Consider the following 22,278-nt stretch of genomic DNA (forward strand, 5'->3'; position numbering starts at 1 on the left):
TCCAACCCATTTGAATTAGGCGCCCTTACGCCCGCCGCGTTTACACTACGCCGCCCTAAGTAAGGAGGTAAGTGGCTTGAGAATCATGTACTTGCCTCTCTTACTTAAGGCGGCGTAGTGTAAACACGCTAGGCTACGCCGACCTAGTTTTGCGCGCCCCTACCTGAATCTACCCATATGGGTTTACAACCACTTTCATGGGGACATCTGTGGCAGAGAATGATGGACATCAATGATAGTAGACACTGAGATCTGCCCACCATGACCTTCTATCTCCAATTTGGCTTGTACCCTTTTGTAGCATACGTGGTAAGTCTCAATTCCTTTCCTGTAGTGTAGACGGAAGGGAACGATCACTTGAGAAAACAAAATTAGAAGGTGCTGTTTGAAGTTGAGAAATGACTCTTGCACAACCCTATAGGTGTTGACTAGGTAGAGTGTGTTATTGTGATAATTGTGTAAGCCATGAGGCTCTGATACAGCTGGAGACACACTGGCTGGCTGCAAAATGAATGAATTCTCTATAGCCGGCTTTAAGTTTAATATTCTGCCGGTGAATAGGAAGAAGGGTTAACACGGTGTAACGTACTGTCGAATCTCTGCGGTGGGCCGGGAGGCTTTTTCAAATCAGCCAAAAGGTCAAGCGGATCCCTTACTAGTATTGCCTTGCAAATGGATGGAAGATCTCCAAGTGGAGGATTGGAGGAGGATCGGAAAACGTGGCCAATACTGAGGAACAAAATGTTAAATGCTGGCACCTAACTTCTTTGGACCTTTTTCCATTCTCTGGAATTCTCTGTAGAAATGTGCAATCCTTGCCTTCCATAGAACAGCTTCCTAACCACTTGACTGACCGCGCTCACCTCTAGACTTATTTTTATCTCCCGCATTTGTCACGCTGACAAGTTTACATCACAATTTTCAGAGAACGTAGAAGCAGTCGTATCGTACAAGTCCCTCACCTTCAACAAGCTCGTACTCTGGTGTCTTTCCAGTTATCATACACGATCAACCGTAAATGTATGACCACTGACAGGTTAAGTGATTAACATTGATTATCTCCACATGACTCCTGAAAGTGAGTGGGATATATTGGGCAGCAAGTGAACAATGTTGTCCCTTAAGTTGATATGTTGAATGGCAAAAAATGGGCATCACAGTTTGTTGTGTACGGGGTTGCGTAGCCGCAGACTGGTCAGGGTGGCAAAGCAATGCAGACCTGTGTCCACAGCCTAAAATGCATACAATGGGCACATGAGTATCAGAACTGGACCTCCAGAGCAGTGTAAAATGGTGGCCTGGTCTGATGAATTTAAGATTGGTTTGAGGTATTGACTTGGCCTCCAAATACTCCCAGATCTCAATCCGATCATGCATCTGTGGAATGTGCTAGGAAAACGAGTCCAATCCAAGGAAACCACTCCTCGCAACTTACAGGACTTAAAGTGGAGGTTCACCCCAAAACAATTATCTAACATTACATCCAGCATACTAACGACATGTACAGTATGCAGATATTTATTTTTTTCCGCCGTACATACCGTTATATTGTTGTTTTTCCCCCCGGCTTCCGGGTTCTGATTCCTGCGGGACTGGGTGTTCAATAGGAACGTCCAGTCCCGCGGGAATCAGAACACGGAAGCCGGGGGGAAAATAACAATATAACGGTATGTACGGCGAAAAAAAAAAATGCCTGCATACTGTACATGTCGTTAGTATGCTGGATGTAATGTTAGATAATTGTTTTAGGGTGAACCTCCACTTTAAGTTGCGAGGATCAGTAATGATCCGCCCTGTGAACCTCCGCTTGCTCAGCGGGGATCGCTCAGTTGATCCCCGCTGAGCTGGCGGATGACAGGGCGGTCCCCGCACACTGTGCAAGGACCGCCCTGTTTTTTCTCCGCTCTCCTCTATGGGGGGATCGGATGAACGCGGACTGTCTGTCCGTGTTCACCCGATCCGCAGACGGATGGAAAAATAGGGTTTTCCTCCGTCTGCAGAATCGGAACCGGGCGAGATCAGGGGTCAGCGGATGTTCATCCGCTGACATCCGCGATCTCATAGGGACCAATGTATGTCCCTTTTTCATCCGTACATATTTTTTATGATGAAGTTAAGGAGCAAGGTTGCACTTTTCATACTTTGTTTAGTAACCCTTAGAAATACTGTATGGGGAAAAAGAGAAAAGCATTTAAATCCAGATAAAATAGTGGCGTGTTCAATCAATAAAACTCTATTGTGTGCACAGCAATCAATTACCCTTTGGCTTCTCAAGGTCTTGCTTGATAAGAAATCTTCCAGTGTGTTCTCTTTTCTTACAATTCAGCATTCCTTAATGGGTGTTTGAATAAAAAACAAAAAATGGATCATAGTCCATCGGAAGAAAAAGCCTATATAAGCGAAAATCTGATTTCGAAAGCCGCCAACACCCCTACAGAACTAATGAGCATGTGAAACGGGTGACATTTAGCCTGTCGGTACTATTCTTTAGATACTACTTGCTGAATATTATGTAGGTAAAAGTAGTAGCGTTGTGCTACAAATTATAATGGCCTAAAGGGGTTATGTATCAGTAGGAGAGTCCACATAGCAGTTTGGGGTACAAAGTGGCCACAGCCAACTTTATTACATTTGCAGCATCAAAGAAACCTAGTCAGTGTTTCCAAACAAAACACACAAATAAATCCTATTCTCTCTTACTTGCTATTTAGTTCAAGTTCGTACCTGAGAGCAAAATCAATCTTCTGTCTAGCTCAGTGGTTTCCAAACTGCTGCCCAGGGGCCAGATGCGGCCCTTTATCTGGCACTTGGGGCACCATAGGGGCATAATTCTTGCCACTGAACCCAACAATGGAGCACTATTCCTCCCACTGATGCCAATGATGGGCACCTTTCCTCCCACTGATGACAATGGGGTACCATTCCTACCACGAACAAGTTAGATGGGGCACTAATTCCTCCCAATGACACCCATGATTGGGCACTATCTCTCCCACTGACCCCAACGATAAGGTACTATCTCTCCCACTGACCCCAACGATAAGGTACTATCTCTCCCACTGACCCCAACGATAAGGTACTATCTCTCCCACTGACCCCAACGATGAGGTACTATCTCTCCCACTGACCCCAACGATAAGGTACTATCTCTCCCACTGACCCCAACGATAAGGTACTATCTCTCCCACTGACCCCAACGATGAGGTACTATCTCTCCCACTGACCCCAACGATAAGGTACTATCTCTCCCACTGACCCCAACGATGAGGTACTATCTCTCCCACTGACCCCAACGATGAGGTACTATCTCTCCCACTGACCCCAACGATGAGGTACTATCTCTCCCACTGACCCCAACGATGAGTTACTATGTCTCCCATTGACCACAACGATGAGGTACTATTTTCCCACTGACGCCAACAATGGCGTACTATTCCTCCCACTGATGCCATAGACAGGGCACTAATTTCTTCCATTGACCCCGGGGTACTAATTCCAACTACACTAATGATGGGGTGCTATTATTTTCACTAAAGCTGTGGCATTATTTTCTCCCACTGACACCAGGACATTTTCTACCCCCACTGGCCAGTCTGGCCCCACTAAAGGCTTAAAGGCAGTAAATTGGCCCCTTGTTTAGAAAGTTTGCAGAGCCCTGATCCAGCTCCACAATAGCTTAGTAACTACTAGCAGGGCCAATCCGCTCTATAGGCTCACTATGCAAGCCACTTAGGGCCCCGCAAAGCTGCGGAGGGGCCTCCAAATTACGAGAGGCCCCACCTGGTGAGAAGTCATTTTCGGCCCCTCAACTCGCTGGCTGCATGGGAGAAGAGGTAAGAAGTCATCACCCCCCGCTTCTCACGTTAATGTAAGATGTAATTTCCGACGGCAGACCACCCCCTCCCCCCGCTTCTCAACTTTAATCTTTAATGTGACATGTCACTGTCGGCAGCGCCCCCCCGTACCGCCCCCCCCCCCCTGCTTGTCAACTTTAATGTAACATGTAATTTTGCTTAGGGCCCCAGGGAGGTCAGGATCGGCACTGACTACTAGGCTGCTGTCACACGTTCTCTCTCTGTAGGTCAAGGTGTCTGGTTCTACCCATGAGATTGTGGGACTCCCTGTGAAGTCAGTTATCAGGACAATCGCATCTGCAGCCCAACTAATCAAGTTAAATCCAAGGTCTGGGCTGGCCTTTGTAAGGAAAGTCTCACCCTCATCCTTGCCCTTGTGACAGTCCTGTGCCAATGAACAATTCATGGGCACACAACTAGTAGTGCACAAAATACCCCTTTAAAACTCTAGCCGAGTTTTCCAGCAGTTTTACCACAAATGAGGGAGAAACCTGGGAGTAACATGAAAAAGTTCCATTTGAAATATATTGGCTTCAAACTGTACAGCTGACATATTGCGAATTCCCCATAGTACCAAGATTTTGTGGTGAACCAGAGGGATTACCCCATCCATTATCAAGATATATGGGATATAACTTCATTACTCGCACCCCTTGAAAGAAATATTCATCTTAATTTGGACATCAGCAGAAGGATATCCCAACCAACATTTCGGGCTAACACGTTGCTTTAAAAAAGGTCCTGGAACACTGGTGATATCCTTTCACTAATGTCAAGAAGAAATAGGAAGATTTCTTCCATGAGGTTTGCTTGTAAAGATTTTGTATACCCTTACCATTTCTAACTCAGTGTTTTTTATTGTCGGTTCTTATTGCCAGTAGAGAAGGATTTGAGGAATTATGAAGTTATGTCATATAGGGATACACTGGGGAACCCATATTACTTTTGGGATATTTTCTTTAAAAGAAGAGTTTGACCGCAAAGTCAAGTCCACACTTTATTTTTTTTCATTCCTCTAATGGAAAGTTAGCAAATCCCAGTGGGCTAGTTATCATTGTTTGTGCTGGGAATGCTCAATCTGATTAGGATGGAGTAGGAAAGGACCCAGAGCATGTAATTACGAGGTCATGGTAGAACTAGCAGTTTTTCAAGCAAATGCTAGTAGGGTTAGTAATTGGTGCCAGAAGACTTGGCTGTGCGTGGTGGAAGGGCGGTTCTGGCTTTGACTCTGATTCCCCGTTATCTCTATCAATGCAAGATGTGTAATCATGTGTATGTAATGTGTAGAGGCTGTCATGCTCACAACCCTTGTGTAAAAAAAAATGCCAAGGTATTCCAAGCTGGCTTCCTTAGATGCATCAATGGAGGCCTCGTAACTTGACTCACCAAGTTGGTGCCAATGCAAAATGTCAGGTGACAATTCATTAATGTGTTGTGGTGGCATAAAGCCCCAACAATCCTATAAAAGCCTTGTCGCCATTTTTTACAAATGGGGAAAAATCGTCAGAATGGCAAAATTCACTGTGATGGTGCCAGCAATGGAACCTAAGGTGGTGGAGAAATGGCTGCCCAGCTTCCGTGAGGGCTGTGGACAGAGGGGGCTGCAGACCAAAAATGGGAAGCCTGAAAATACTTTCAAACAGCTGGGAGCGTTGACCATAAAAAAAAAAAAAAGCCGGGCTACATCAGAGAAGGAAAAGTCTGGGCACAGATCCAGGAAGCATGATCACAGCCATTTCTCCACCACCTTTGCGCTTTTTTTTTTTTTTTACGATTTTTTTTTCTCTTTTAAACACACTGTACATTTTTGGTTGCTAAGAATGGGACCGGGAAGCCGGCAAATAAAAATAAAAACAACATGGGGTCCCCCCCCCCCAGGGGTTCATACCAGTCCCTTTGGGCCTAGTTTGGATTTGGAGGGGACCCCCTTCCCCACGTTAAATCATTAGGGGATGGGTGCTTTGGGTGGGGGGCTGTGCCTTACCGCCATTGTTGATGGGGACAAGGGCCTCTTCCCCACAACCCTGGCCGGTGGTTGTGGTGTCTGCTGGCAGGGGGCTTAATAAAATCTGGAAGCTGTCTTTAAGACTGGGGCCCCCGAATCCTGCCCCCCTCCTATGTGAATGAGTATGGGGTACAGTGTACCCCTTCCCCTTTTCCCCAAAAAGCAGTGAAATGAAAAAAATAAATAAAAACAAGAGCCGATTTTTGACAAGTCCTTTATCAAAAAAGAAAACTGTCCCCCCCGTCGTAGCTCCAACGTGTCTCCTTTCTCCGGTACCAATGTTTTCTTCCTCCAGTGCTGTCTTCTTCCTCGCTGTCAGTTGCCCGTGTTTTTTGTTTGCTTTTTGGAGGGGATTTTTTTTAGGTGGCAATCTATTTATTTTTTTACATTCAGCTGCCAGTGGGGGAACCCCGCTGACAGCTGATGATTCATCGGTTGTTAAGGACACAGTGGCCCGCTTTCCAACCTGCTCCTTGGCAGCCAGTATTAAACAGTGTTTAAACAGAAAAATTTAAAACTGCAAACTACTTAAAAAAATCACATCACAACTTAGGAATTTGTGGTCGGATTCCATTAAAGTCTACTACAAGCAAAACACGGGAAAAAAAAGGTCCCTGACCCCCAAAAATGCACCGGCCTCAAAACGCATAGATGTGAATGTGTACCATAGGAAACCATGTTAAATTGACCGTAGCGCGTTTCTACAAACTGCAAAACGCACTAAAAAACCCATACGCGTGAACCCAGGGTAAGTGTTGCGTGTTGAGGACCTGTTCCATGCAACCTTTCTCATGTGATTTAATTAACTGCACAAAACCCGAACAGCTAAATTCCCAGTTGTCCTCCAGCCCCAAACGATCTTATGTCCCAGCTGTTCTCAGCGAAGGCAAGCTGTAATTAAATTTTTCCTATGTGACACAGGCCAGCTGGATCTCTCCAGTATCTTGTTTATTGGCACAAATAATATTACCCATCTGGTTTTATGAATTCCAGTCGTTTTTTCCAAGTGTCAACGTTGCTTATTTTGTAAAGTTTTTTCATATATAGTTCAGGAAACAACAAAAACATGTTGAAAGAGGTGGTAGATGTTGGTGACCAAGGGCCCCTGTGCAAATAAATGGTGAGGACCAATTTTTAGGGCCCACCAGTGGTTCCCAATTTTTGAGATCGCGCTTACCTGTGTCAAGATTAGTTACCGGTCTCTTTTCCTGCTTTCCAGACATCTACGTTACCCCATCAAACTCTTCCTAAAAGTGGCTTACCACCTTGTGGTCCGCTATGTCCTAGAAGTTCTAGCTCTTCCCTCAGTGACGGCAAGTATCATAGATCCAACAACTTAAAGCGGGAGTTCACCCATAAGAATTTTTTTTCAAAAAATCCCCTTAGATGGATGCTCGTTTTGTCTAGGGGAATCGGCTAGTTGTTTTAAAATATGAGCTGTACTTACCGTTTTCGAGATGCATCTTCTCCGTCGGCTTCCGGGTATGGGTCTTCGGGAGCGGGCGTTCCTTCTTGATTGACAGTCTTCCGAGAGGCTTCCGACGGTCGCATCCATCGCGTCACTAGTAGCCGAAAGAAGCCGAACGTCAGTGTGGCTCTATACTGCGCCTGCGCACCGACGTTCGGCTTCTTTCGGAAAATCGTGACGCGCTGAATGCGACCGTCGGAAGCCTCTCGGAAGACTGTCAATCAAAATAGGAACGCCCAGTCCCGCAGCCCATACCCGGAAGCGGCGGAGAAGATGCATCTCGTAAACGGTAAGTACTGCTCATATTTTAAAACAACTAGCCGATTCCCCTAGACAAAACGAGCATCCATCTAGGGGGAAAAAGTTTTATGTACGGGTGAACCCCCGCTTTAAAACTTGTGAAAGTTTAAGGTTGGCAGCGCTAAACACCATATCAGGGAAGTTTTTTTTTTTTTTTTACTGGGGATACCCTTACCAAATATGCCTAAAACTACCGTCAAGTTGATCAGCCATGTTCTAATTGCAGCCGGGTGTCTGCTGTGAAATGGAGACAATCATTGCCTCCATCTCGGATTTATATAATCAAATTCTTTATAAAATGGAATATTTAACTGTTTGAATAAAATGATCCCAAGATTCAGTAAGGTCTGGCTTTCCATTGTAACCACGAACATATCCTTGAAATTTACACTCGGCTGTTCTACCCATGTAGGGTTTTATGAGGGTGCCCGGTAGGGTAAATAATGACAATGTTTTTTTTAACCACTTGCCGACCGCCGCATGCAGATGTACGTCGATAACATGGCACAGGCAGGCAAATGGTCATTCCTGTACGTCCCTTTAAATTTGCCGCCCAGCGGGTGTGCACGGGTTCCGGGAACTCTATGTTCCCGGGCGGCCCGCGATTGCGGTCGGCAAAGGTAGAACAGGGAGATACCTTTTGTAAACAAGGCATTCCCCTCTTCTGCCTAGTGACATGTCACTGATCTCACCGTTTCCGTGATCGTGAACGGTGATCAGTGATGTCACTGGTAGCCACGCCCCCTAACAGTAAGAATCACTCCCTAGGTCACACTTAACCCCTTTAGCGCCACCTAGTGGTTAACCCCTTCACTGCCATTGTCAGTTTTACAGTAATCGGTGCATTTTTATAGCACTGATCGCTGTAAAAATGACAATGGTCCCAAAATGGTGTCAAAAGTTTCTGATGTGTCCCGCCATAATGTCGCTGTCATGGATATGCAATAATGTCTGGCAGCTTACCTTCTCCTTCATGTGTTCATTAGAGGCCTGACTCTCTTATCTGGCTGCCTTTTATCATCTCTCCTCCCTGTATGGCTCCACCCCAGGCCATCCCAGGAACTCTATATTAACTAGTGCACTGCAGGTCCGCTTTGCTGTTCAACGTTGTTTGTTAGCTTTGTGTTCCTGCTTGCCGTATGCTACGTTAATCTTTCTGTGTACCGATTTTGGCTTGTCCCCGAATACTCCTGTTTGCCTGTAACCCTGACCCTTGGCCTGTCCTTTGGTTATCCTCGTCTGCCTGTTGCCCTGACCTCGGCTTACCCTCCACTATCGCTTGTGTCCTGTGTGCTGCTTTCCCTCTCTCCCTACGGAGCGTGACCTAGGGGTCTCCAGGGGCCGTGACCTGGATCCAGCTGCAGCGAAGGCCATCCTCACCACTAGAGGCTCTGGTGAACCCCAAGCTGGGTCTTGGACTCCGCGCCCTGGGGAATCTTGGGCTCAAGCTGCCTGTAGGATCCCTGTTTGTGCCCCAGCGAACCTCTCCTCTATATCCGCTCTGTGATCCGTCCGCAGCAGTCGGCTATAAGGTTCACTACCCTGTGGTGCACCCCTGACCCCAACAGGGTGCACTTGTCACCTGGCCACAGGTGACCTGACAGTAACAATAATCGCTGATCGCCGCCATTACTCGTAAAATAAAATTCTTAATAAAAATGCCATAAAACTACCCTCTATTTTGTAGACGCTATAACTTTTGCGCAAACCAATAAATAAACGTTTATTGTGTTTGTTTGTTTTTTTTTTTTTTACCAAAAATATGTAGAAGAATACATAGCGGCCTAAACTGAAGGGAAAAAAATGTGTTTTAATATAATTTTTGGGGATCTTAATTATAGCAAAAAGTTAAAAATAAATTTTTAATTGTCGCTCTATTTTTGTTTATAGCGCAAAAAAATATAAATCGCAGAGGTGATCAAATACCACCAAAAGAAAGCTCTATTTGTGGGGGGGGAAAAAAGGACGCCAATTTTGTTTGTGAGCCACGTCGCACGACCGCGGAATTGTCGGTTAAAGTGGCGCAGTGCAGAATCGCAAAAAGTGGCCTGGCCAGCGAAATGATCCGGGACTGAAGCGGTTAAAGATCCACATTTACACCTTGAGATTGTAGGCTCACCCAGAGGGTTCATAGTTGACTTATGTACTTTCAAAAGGGGAGAGGGAGACTAAATGTCACAGTTTTAAAAAGCCACCTTGTCTATTTTGAAATGGTCACCTGTGTATATGCAACGTTAATCACGTCAAACAACTGATGATTAATACACGTCTCTGATTCTATTTTTATAACCGTCTTTTCTGGCTAAAATCTTGTTCATAAAAGGTCTTTCCCATTATGACGATGTTGCTTCTTTTATTAGCTGGTTTTATCTCTGTTCTCATATGGGGACAATTTATCTAAAGCTTTGTGTTGTTTTGAAATCAGATTATATTTTCTGTTTGGAGTGACAAACCTATAATTATTATCCTTGGCAACACAGCTGATAAAGGTGGAAAGTGTACTTTCAAAGATTAAGTTGGAAAATATTTAATTTTTTTATTTTATTTTTCTTAACCACTTTAGCCCCGGACCATTTTGCAGCTTAAAGACCCGGCCACTTTTTGCGATTTGGCACTGCGTTGCTTTAACTGACAATTGCGCCGTGGCTCCCAAACAAAATTGGCGTCCTTTTTTTTCCCACAAATAGAGCTTTCTTTTGGTTTTTAGTTTTTGCGCTATAAACAAAAATCGAGTGACAATTTTGAAAGGGATGCAATATTTTTTACTTTTTGCTTTTAATAAATATCCCCCCCCCCCCCCCCCCCCAAAAAAAAAAAAAAAAACTTTTTTTCCTCCGTTTAGGCCGATACGTATTCTTCTTCTACATATTTTTGGTAAAAAAAAAATCTCAATAAGCGTTAAATTAGTGGTTTGCGCAAAATTTATAGCGTCTACCAAGTAGGGGATCGTTTTTATTGCATTTTTATTAATTTTTTTTTTCTAGTAATGGCGGCGATCAGTGATTTTTATCGTGACTGCGACATTATGGCGGACACATTGGACACTATTTTGGGACCATTTTAATTTTTACAGCGAACAGTGCTATAAAAATGCACTGGTTACTGTAAAAATGACACTGGCAGTGAAGGGGTTAACCAGGAGGGGGCGCTGTAGGGGTTGAGTGTGCCCTGATTTGTGTTTCTTACTGTGGGGGGTGTGGCTGGGCGTGTGACGTCACTGATCGTCGTTCCCTATGACAGGGAACAGATGATCAGTGTCAGTCTCACTATGGAGCACGGGGAGAGGTTTGTTTACACTTACCTTTCCCCGTTCTTCCTCTCTGTGACCCGATCGCGGGACACCGGCAGCGATCGGGTCCGCGGTTCCCGCGGGGACGGTCACGAAGCTGAGGACTGGGTCGCGAGCCATGGCTGGGCTCTTAAAGGGGATGTACGCCCTTGTGCCCAGCCATGCTATTCTGCAGACGTATATCTGCGTGCGGCGGTCCTCAAATGGTTAAAGTGGTTGTAAACCCACTTTTGAAAAAAATAAAAAAAATTGCACCTGCAAGACAAAGGCATAATGAGCTAGTATGCATGCGCAGTAGACATCAGCGCTCGTCTCTATTGTAGGTTTAGGAGATCGATATTTCCGGCACCTACAGGTCAGCCTTAATCTAGGCTTCCCTGTAGGTAAAAGTGGTTGTGGTTTATGCAAATTGGCTATTTCCGACGGACCACGAACGTACGAGCGGCCGTCGCATTCTTTTACGTCGTCTCTAGTCCGCTTTTTACGGCGTATAGTTAAAGCTGCTATATGGTGGCGTACTCAATGTTAAGTATGGCCGTCGTTCCCGCGTATAAATTTTAAAATTTTAAGTCGTCCGTGAATCGGGCTGTACATAATTTTACGTCCACGTCAAAACAACGCCGTCCTTGCAACGTCATTTAGCGCAATGCACGGCGGGAAATTTAGGAACGGCGCATTGCGCAGTTCGTTCGGCATGGGGACGCGCTTCATTTAAATGAAACACGCCCCCTACTCACCGCATTTGAATTGCGCGCCATTACGCCGCGAGAGATACACTACGCCGCCGTAACTTACGTCGCAAATTCTTTGTGGATTCGAAGCTGGGAACAGTAAGTTACAGCGGCGTAGCGTATCTCGAATACGCTGCGCCCATGCAATTCTTTGTGAATCTGCCCCTGTGATTTTAGTAATAAACTTGCCTTTAATAACCGTATTCTACTCTAATCTATTCCATCCCAGAGCAGGAGGTCGTGCGCCACATCAGAGGGCTCCGCGGGCCACTGGTTGGGCACCCCTGGTGTAACCCAATAGGAGCTCTCCTTTTGTGTGTCCATTATTATGAGCTTAGGCTTAGACACAGCATGAATCCCAATGATTTTGAAGCAAGAGAGGCACAGATAAACACTTATTCTGGGTATATAGTCTTCTTGCAGTAAAAAAAAACAACAAATGGACTGTCCATCAATCATGAGATAATGTATCTGAAGACTCCTAAACCTCAATATCCTGCAGGATTAAGCGTCTCGGCATGTACACCGATCTGGGATCGTAGTCCTTTTACAAATAAACGGCAGATAGCCCAGGACTGACTTTCTTTATGCTTGGCGTTGTGAAGCTTTGGTTGTGTTGCTGCCAGGCACCTCAGCGAGTTATATAAAGGCCAACAGACTGGCGGAAATGAAGGCTCTTTATGGCCCAGGGCACATCTCCAAAGGTCTTTTAAGAAGCTGGGCAGCTTGTGTGCCATTTAGGAAGGTCTGTTGCAATGTGGTTGGGAGAGACAAAGAAAGATCTTTAGTCTGTTTTATAGAATAGTGCTCAGTTTCATTTTGCCCTCACCTGTTTCAAACATTTTTTGTATGTGGGAGACATGCTGCCTACAGATACTAGAGGGCAATGAGAGGTGCTGGCAACCTTCAACCTCCTTTAGGCACTTGTAACTAGGTATGAAAATATGAAGCAGGGGCAGAGATGGGTGAAAGCAGAATGGGGCTCTATCCAAGGTAGCAGCTTTGCCCTCACCATCCATATTGTTCACAGAGAAGTCTCATCGGACACCCAACGCAACATTCTCCCATGTGATGTGACAGGTAAGTACACAGCTTTAGCCAATTGTACTATCTTTCTGGTTTACTGCAGGACCATGAAGGTTGTAGCTGGGCCACCTGAACATCCACAAGGACACAGTCTCCTGCCAAGATTGCCTTCTGGATGATCTGTTGTGTTTACCCTGTCCAGAGTGGCCGGAGAGGGGTGATGTAAGCTCCAGTTTCAGATTATCATGGGCAAAAGTGTTGGCTAAAGTTTAAAGATTTTTTTCTTCTTTTTGTGGCAAGATGCTGGGTCTGTTTGCTTCATGATGGGTGCTTTGATATCTCTCGGTATGGCAAGGGGGATATAGTGTTGGTTACTTATGCTGTATGTATGGATGGCTTGACTCCAATGTATAAATGCATATAAAAGCAAAGGAGAAGGCCTTCAAAAAATACAAGGTTGAAGGATCATCATCAGCATTCAGACTTTATAAGGAATGCAACAAGAAATGTAAGGGTGCAATTAGGGCGGCTAAGATAGAACAAAAAAGACACGTGGTGGAGGAAATCCCAAAGAATCCCAATAAATTCTTTAAGTATGTAAACAGTAAAAAAGGGAGGACAGACGATGTTGGCCCCATGGGGAGATGGCAAAGGTATTGAATTTATTCTTCTCCTCAGTCTTCACGAGGGAATCGGGGGGGGGGCTTCAGTAACCAAAACTGCAGTGTTTAACCTTAATGACACATCAAAGGAAGCACCTCTATAGTTAACAGAGGACAGAATTCAAATTAGACTTGGAAAACTTAACATTAATAAATCACCGGGACCAGATGGCTTGCACCCGAGGGTACTTGGGGAACCCAAAGGTACTTGGGGAACTCGGTCAAATAATTGCCAGACCATTGTTCCTAATTTTTAATGACAGTATACTGACTGGAATGGTACCAGCTGATTTGAGAAAAGCCAATGCAGCACCAATATTTAATAAGGGCCCAAAATACATCCCTGGGAATTACAAACCAGTTAACCTAACATCAATAGTATGCAAGCTCTTGGAGGGGATGATAAGGGACTATATACAAGATTTTAGTAATGAGAACGGTGTCATTAGCAGTAATCGGCATGGTTTCATGAAGAATCGTTCTTGCCAAACCAATCTATTAACCTTCTATGAGGAGGTGAGTTGCCATCTAGATAAAGGAAGGCTCGTAGACGTGGTTTTTGCAAAAGGATTTGACACCGTTCCCCCATAAACGTTTACTGTACAAAATAAGGTTCGTTGGCATGGACTATAGAGTGAGTACATGGATTGAAAACTGGCTACAAGGGCGAGTTCAGAGGGTGGTGATAAATGGGGAGTACTCAGACTGGCCCGGGTTCTGTGCTGGGACCAATCCAATTTAATTTGTTCATAAACGACCTGGAGGATGGGGTAAACGGTTCAATCTCTGTATTTGCAGATAATACTAAGCTAAGCAGGGCAATAACTTCTCTGCAGGATGTGGAAGCCTTGCAAAAAGATCTGAACATACTAATGGGGTGGACAACTACATGGGAAATTAGAATTTTTTTTAAAATAATGCATTTGTGTGGCAAAAATATGAATGCAATCTATACACTGGGGGGAGAACCTCTGGGGAAATCTAGGAGGGAAAAGGACCTGGGGGTCCTAGTAGATGATAGGCTCAGCAATGGCATGCAATGCCAAGCTACTGCTAACAAAGCAAACAGAATATTGGCATGCATTAAAAGGGGGATCAACTCCAGAGAAAAAACGATAATTCTCCCGGGGTTTCCGATTTGTGAAATAGTTCATAGGGTGGATGTATACTTGTTTGTTATCCTAACGGTGAGTTATGCATAGCTATAGAGATAGAAAAAGGGTAATAGAGGGGATAAAATGCTTTTCCTAGAGAAAATGCTGTATCGGGCTCCCTCGTGCTGATTTGCCCAATTTAAAAGCCTTTACTTATATCTAATCATTGTTAAAAAAGTAAACCCTCCTACCATTTTCAGCCAAGGAAGTTGCCATCTTGGTCTCTGTTTAATCTTCAACTGCCATGATGCAGAACATGTGATCCGTTAGAACGCCAGCCATTGGACGGTTTGACAGTATGGTTGAGAGCACAACCAATGCGACGGTTACATTCCCAGCATTTAACCGTTTTTTGAAACTATTAAATCGATGAGTTTACTTCTGCTGTAACCTGTACAGGTGTATACTACTGTAGGGGGATGGATTGTCTCATATCGTTTGCATATTTCACCAGTTTGGTCCTGTGCGTCAATGTTGGTCATAGTTAACCATGTGGCGATCATATTTCAGTCATCATCACTACTTTATCAGGCTGTGTCTGGTTGTTCTGCCCATCCCATCTTGGACTGGTGTGTATGTGTGGCCAGAGATAAGGCCATGTCAGGGTTATGTACCATCACTTGTACATTGTATAACTAGTTCTGTTCTGAATGTGAGGCTAAAGAGTACCTGTCACAAACAAATGACTGCATGGACAAGCTGCAGTTCACTTGTTGCGTTCAATAGATTTGCGACTGGACAGGGAATTTTTATAAAATGGCTAAAGTTGATTTTTAGTGTTTAATTTTGCAGCCCTGATCACTTTGCCCAAATGCAGATGGGATGGTCAACCATTAAAATGTGACGACTCAGCCTTAAATCCTACGGTGATCCTTTGTGCTCCATTCTGCTTGCTAGTACTCATTCAGTGCACTGTAAATGGACATTTTAGAGTAAAATACTTGTAGCTTGCCCACCGCAGAGTCTCATGGTAAGAGAATATAGGGGGTAATTGCTGGCAAATATTGGCAATTCCCGGCACACAACCAAACCTGCATTCAACTATTGAATGGTCTTGTGTTAGAAGTGCTGACTTTGCAAAAAAAAAAAAAAAAAAAAGTTTAATATTGTTACACTGAACCTGTCACTGGGAAAATGTATTATAGTCATATCTCTTATTTTATAGCAGACACACCCTGTACACTAGACATGTAGACAGAGCCCAGGTAGAGGTCTACACTTGTAGATTGCAAAGAGTGGTTTTCAATGCTGTGGACATTTTTTTTTAGCAGGAAAGTGGGCCTTTGTTTTTGGTCTGGAATCTTGTATGTAGTATATTTATCACTGATTGCACACTGTGTGATGGTGTTGGCCACAGTATCTCAATGGTGGAGCATTGATTTTGGCAAATTTTATTGTATTATTACTTAAGGCCATATGGTAGAGCTTCTGTGGTCAGGACTATGGAACCTTACCTCAGCTGTATTTTATACAAATTGTTCTTGGGGACTTGGGTGTTCCTTTTAAGTGTCACACTGCAGTACCAGAGCTCAGTGAATTTGAATGGGCTTAAAACAACCGAATGTGTGGTCACTGGAAGGCACAGCTGCTTTTGTGATATGAAATTATTTGGAAGTCGGCAGCACCCAAAATTGATATTTCAGTTGTCTGTCTTTTTGTAGGCAGTTGAAATGCATACTAGTTTATTATATGGCTTGGGGACTCCATTCGTAATATTTACCTACCAGAACCCCAATGCCAGTCCCTCACATGCAGTCTTGCTTTCGCCCTCTTTCAGCAGTTTCTTTATGATGATGTAGAGTAAACATATCATTAGAAATCCAGCTGTCGCCCAATTTAGAACAATCTCTACTATGAGAAGCTCATGTCTTTAACATGTGGCGAGCGCTGGAGGAGATATGGGGTCACACACTTGGTTCATATACTTTCCGGGGGCCGTCTGCTTTCTTTTGCAGAGCTCCGGGAGAAGTTTGAGTTGCCTCGGGCAATGCACTTTTACTATTTGCAGTTGAGTCACGCCATCAGGGCCCAGGCTGGGAGCAACCCTTGGATTTTGTCCCCTGCTCCGATTTTCCACTTTATGACTGGGATAACTGGTTTCAAGGGCTTTATCTCAAGCACCTACGATATGCTGCTGTCGGCATTTCTGCCAGGCATCCCCTCTAGGGTGGTGACCTCATGGGAAAGTGATGTGGGCATTTTCGAGGAGGAACAGTGGGAAGAGGCATTGCTAGCTATTAAGGGTTCCTCGCTTAATGTAGCACAACGATTGTCACAACTGTATATTGTTCTGCGGGTTCATTTTACGCCAGCCAGACTGCACAGGATGGGTCTGGTAGATGATGATAAATGCCCTAGATGTGCCAGGGATCGTGGAAACCTCCTCCACCTGATGTGGCGGGGCCCCAAGCTGCACCTATACTGGGCGGGGGTTCTCAAAACTCTGAATGAGGTGTTTATGATCCAGGTACCACAAACCCCTAAAGTGTGTATTTTGGGTATTATAGATGATCTGCCACTTGAGGACAATCCGAAAACAGCCGTTGGTAGGGCCCTCTTCTAGGCCCGCAAACTTATTCTTACCCATTGGAAAGATGTGGAACCCCCTAGGTTAGGGGAATGGATAGCTCAGATGCAATTCACTCTCCGGGCAGAGAAATATATCTATCAGCATAGGAAAAGGCGGGGAAGGTTTGAGTCGTTATGGGCCCCCTGGTTAAATACCCCGGGGTTGGCCCCACTTGAGCTGGTACTGGACAGGCTGCTCATATAAAAAGATTGCTTTAAGGGTACTCAACCAGAGCAATGGTGCCCCATGCAGGGGGGAGGAAGGGTGGGCCAGGGGATTGGTTCATTGTTTACACTGGAGCGGGTTACGGGGTGTGAGAGTTCGCTGTTATTCTTTACCTGTACTATTGCGGAATATGTTGGTTTAGTATGGGGAGAGTGTAGCATGCTAAATGTTTGGTAAGATTTTTTCTTTGCGTGCTGTTATATGAGGATGGATAAAGACAAAATGGACAAAATGTATGTAACCATGTATGTTTACCATATTATTCAATAAACATCCTTTTTTGAGAAAAATAAATCAGCTGTCAGAAGATACTGGAAGGAAATCTGACTACCGGCATCTCTAGAGGTCTAGGAAGCCGGTAGGTGGCTCTACAAACTGGTGGCCATCAAGAAAAAAAAATCCTCATTTTAGGTAGAGATGGGCTGTTTGATATTGACATATGTGCTAGAGAATGCATGAAAAACACTCAATAATTCACATTCACTTTCCAAACAACTTTATCTAATTGTTTTATTCCATTCGGAAGGAACAGCTGGATTTCAAGAATTATGCCGCATACACACGATCAGATTTTCCGTCGGAAAAACTTTGGATGGTTTTCCCCGACGGAATTCCACTCAAGCTTGGCTTGCATACACACGGTCACACAAGTTCTCTGAACTTTCGCCGGTCAAGAATGCTGTGAAGTACAACACTACGAAGAGCCGAGAAAATTAAGTTCAGTGCTTCTGAGCATGCATCGAATTGGGTCCAAGCATGCGTCGGAATTGCTACAGGCGATCGGATTTTCCGAACCAGCTCTCAATCTTTTCTTGGTGGAAATTCCGACAGCAAAAGTCCGATGAAGCATACACCCGGTCGGAATTTCCTTTCAAAAGCTCACATAGGACTTTTGCTGTCGGAATTTCCGATCGTGTGTACGGGGCATTAGTTCCTTAGGAAGGCAGAGACTTATTGTAAGCTTCATATTTGTTTTTGAATCTCTCTAATATTGTTCTTTGTATTTCCTGCAGGTCGAACTCCACGTCCACTTGGATGGCAGCTTCAAGCCAGAGACGATCCTCCATTTTGCAAAGTAATTATATGATGGTGTCTATATAAATTATAGTAAAATTAAAATATATAAAAATAATGTATACAATATAATGTGATTAAGTTGTGGAAAATCTGGAATTGCATTGATAGATAGGGAGAGAGTCCGGAAGAGATGGAGAAAAAGAAAGGTGGGGGAGGGGTAAAGGGAAGTGAGGGAAAGGGGGAGCATGCGTTTGTGTGGGGGTGGGGACATAAGCGAGAGAGAGCAGAGGGCGGTTGGAAAAGAATAGCTGAAGTGAGAGAGTGCTGAGAGAGAGAGATGGAGATGGCTGTTGTTAGAACTTACACAGGGTTAGTGACCTTCTTCCTCCCAAATCTGACACCATTCAGCTGTGGCATTTGGCCGCCCAAGCCGAAGGACTGTTTACTGGGAGGAAGAGGCAAAGGTCACATGCTTCCGTATACCTGGAAGTACTGGGTATTTTTTAGGACTCTTAGGCCCTGTACACACGATCATTCCAAGCCGATGAGAACGGTCCGAAGGCTGATGGTCTGATGTGCCTACACACCATCGGTTCAAAAACCGATCGAGTCCAACGCGGTGACGTAAAACACAACAACGTGCTGAAAAAAACGAAGTTCAATGCTTCCAAGCATGCGTTGACTTGATTCTGAGCATGCCCGGGTTTGGAACCGATGCTTTTGCGTACTAACCATCAGTTTTGACCTATCGGTTACCAGTCCATCAGGTCAATTTTAAAGCAAGTTCTAAATTTCTGGACTGAAGGATAACGGACTGATGGAGCCCACACACGGTCGGTTTGGACCGATGAAACTGAACTTCAGTCCGTTTTTCATCAGTTTGGACTGATCGTGTGTACAGGGCCTAACGGTCATACAGAGAGTGTCTAAAAAGGTGAATATCAGTGTGGGGGTGGGAGGGGTAGTCTAGCAAGAGAATCATAAATGGTCAATGTAACAGTCACCACCGTTTACGACCTTCCATCCCATCCAAGACAGCTTATCGACACTCCAACCAACAGGATCCGATCCATAAGAATTCCCCCCAGACACGAGACACACAGCTCTGTGCTTCTGGTTTCAAATGTATTGACCAACTTTAATGGTTTCTTCCAGTCTTATATACAGTACAAGGCATTAAAGGAACAATCAACTCCCCACCCACACACTAAGGCTAATTACTAACCATTCTAGACAGGTCGGCGCCGGCCTATAATTATCATGTCTAATCACTGCACATTCCTTCATTAACCGCATAACAAACAAAACCCCATCACACACTGAGTTCCCTAGGCAGACGTTCCGTCTCCACATACAGCTTGACACCTATTCACACCTCTGAGCATCAATAGGTTTTAGACAGTGTTATCACACATAAACAGTATTTAGCATACATAATTAGAGGTCTGGGAGCAGACCTGGATTAACACCTCTACAGCCTTACACAATGGTTAATGGAATATCTTAGGAGTCTATGCGATTAACACCTTTCACAAGGACAATGAAATGTCTTCCAGGCCCTGACTCAATTAGCATGTCACTAGTCAGGGCTAATCATAGAATGAGTCACCACATTGAATAGCCAACAACTTGTGATATCTCAAGACATCCTGCAAACATGATTTATTATTAATGTCCCATCTCATGTAATACATGAATTATGATTCACTTGCCACCCCATGGGTGGACTCAGACCCAAGAGTTATCAGTGACGCTGACACAGGAGTATCCCCCCTCCTCACAAAGTCTCTGGGTGTCCCGGGTCATTCCGTTACAGTCAAGATGACAGATTCTCTTCAAGAGTCAGTCCACCCTAAGTTTCAGTTAGTTGGGGTCTCTTTTTATATTTTGGTATGAAACAAAAAGCCTCAGTGTGTCCAATATTTTTTTTAGGAAGGAACTCAAACTTGTTGGCCTTTCTGACCAATGCTGGGGGGGGGGGGTAGAATGTACAGATAACAAGATGATGCTGTGTATCGGTGTCTTGCTTTTCTCCTAAATCCAGCTCTTCTCTCTTTTTGTCTAGAAAAAGACAGATCCAACTTCCAGCAGACACGGTAGAAGACCTCCTGAAAATCATATCATATGAAGAACCTCTCAGTCTTACAGAATTCCTGGCCAAATTCAACCATTACATGCCTGCCATTGCGTGAGTCACCCGCCGGATCTGCCAGATCCATTTTTTTGCCAGACGCCAAGCAGATGTTTACAGATTCCAGGACTTGGCTGTGGGGTGCTAAGCTGGGGCTGCAGGCAGGGAAGAAGTTCCCATAGTAAACATTTGGCTGGGAGGACTCCAGTGTATTATTTATCCTCTCGTAATGGGGTGCTATAGGCCTGGAAGCATAGGGGTCTGAGTACAAAGGATAACATTTATTAAACTGCCTGAACTGAGAAAATACATAGACTGACATTAGTAAACTCTCCTTTTTATAATGCTATTTGCGTTGCTGTTAAAGGGGTTGTAAAGCTTTGTGTTTTTTCACCTTAATGCATCCTCCAACAGAGAGAGATCTCCCTTTATGGAATTCCTGATCCGGTTCCTGTCCACCTCCTGAGATTTTGGGTGTTCATGCCTTGCTTTTATGTGTCCAGCTCCTCATGTTAAATTCTCCATAATATAGAAAAGTAAACCAATCGGGGGGAGACACCATGATCATGAAGGTGGTTCGCCCTGGGCGAAGCTCGGCCATTGCATTCCGGCCGAGCTGATCGTGGTGTCTTCCCTGTCGCTGCTCAGCCTTTTGGCTAGGATCAAGTGTAGTATCAGTTGTCAGCGGAGCGCTGAAGCACCTCCTACATGGGGAGGGTGGATGCAATCCAATGACGTCATTGCACCTGGAAGGATGGTTTCAGCAGGGACTACGCTGTGCTGCCCGACAGTTACTGGGGGCCGGCCCATGGTTGAGTCTGAGCCATCTGGAAGGGTGCTCCTGGTGAGGATGGGTGCTGCGCTTGGTCTTGGTCTTTTTGCCGAGTTCTAGTCTGGCCTTCTGGCTGGCTGGTGTAAGTGCTATCTCTGTCAGCGATCCGGTAGGAGGAGCTGGTAATGCCCTGTGGTGGACGGGGTAGTACCATGCAAATCCGCCGGGTTGCTGGCAGGGGTGGAGGGCTGCACTGGCCAGTCGGGGGGTCGGATATGGAACGAAAAGCCTATGGTGCATGTGCCCCTGGAGTGGCAGTCCAGGGGTATCTGAAGATCACTGTGTGTGAGGGACACATTGATTTAAGATACCACGGTCACTGCACCAGATACACGCTTTTTTTAGCACCTGCCTCCTGGGCCGGGCCTTTTGGCTAGGACCGGAGGAATTTTTTATTCCTGGCCGGAGGGCCTGGTCATTGTTTATCACAATGACCACTTCTTTCACTCTCCTCTTCACTATCCCTTTCCCCCACTTTCTTTTATTTAAGCCTATGTTTGTCACGTTTTTGTCTTATTTTTGTTTGTGCACGTTTTGTTCACTGTGAGATTATTAGGGTGCCGGTCCTCGGGCCAGCCCTGAATGTCTTGGGAGTGGGTGGACATGGCCTTCTGGCTTAGTTCACTTGCTCTCATGGGGTCTCCCTTCGGGGGAGCCCCACCTAGTACTGGGAGGGTTCTGTTTCGGCAGTCCCTCCGAGGAAGTTGGGTCCGTGTCGGCTTCGGTTGCTCGGACCACAGTACCTCAGTCCCCGCCTGGAGCCTAACGCCCCGGGGGATCAGGGTTTGGGTCCCTCTTCACAGGAGGACCACTTGACGTTGCACCCATCTGCATGTTTTTGTGAACACTCTTTATGTGTGTGCACATTTTTTCTGCACCGGGTGGAGTTTTTGGGTGTGTTCACACGCCATAGGCTTTCAAAAAAAAAAAAAAAAGAGTTCTCAAGAGATGGAAGAGACAGCCAAGGTGGTTTCCATTGACATTTGGGAAGCCTTTACCAGAAGCAGAGAGCTGA

General features: G+C 45.1%; 1 protein-coding gene across 2 annotated transcripts in view; it reads left to right on the forward strand.

Moving 5' to 3' along the window:
• ADA (adenosine deaminase) overlaps window positions 1–22,278 on the forward strand; it is a 97,636-nt gene that overhangs the window by 42,502 nt on the left and 32,856 nt on the right. For both annotated transcript variants that reach the window (XM_040331454.1, XM_040331453.1), the window contains exons 2-3: window positions 18,297–18,358; window positions 20,366–20,488. In XM_040331454.1, the coding sequence (XP_040187388.1) occupies window positions 18,297–18,358; window positions 20,366–20,488 (185 nt within the window). The remainder of the gene's footprint in view (window positions 1–18,296; window positions 18,359–20,365; window positions 20,489–22,278) is intronic.

Source organism: Rana temporaria, chromosome 12 (genome assembly GCF_905171775.1).
Source record: "Rana temporaria chromosome 12, aRanTem1.1, whole genome shotgun sequence".
Classification (NCBI taxonomy): Eukaryota; Metazoa; Chordata; class Amphibia; order Anura; family Ranidae; genus Rana; species Rana temporaria.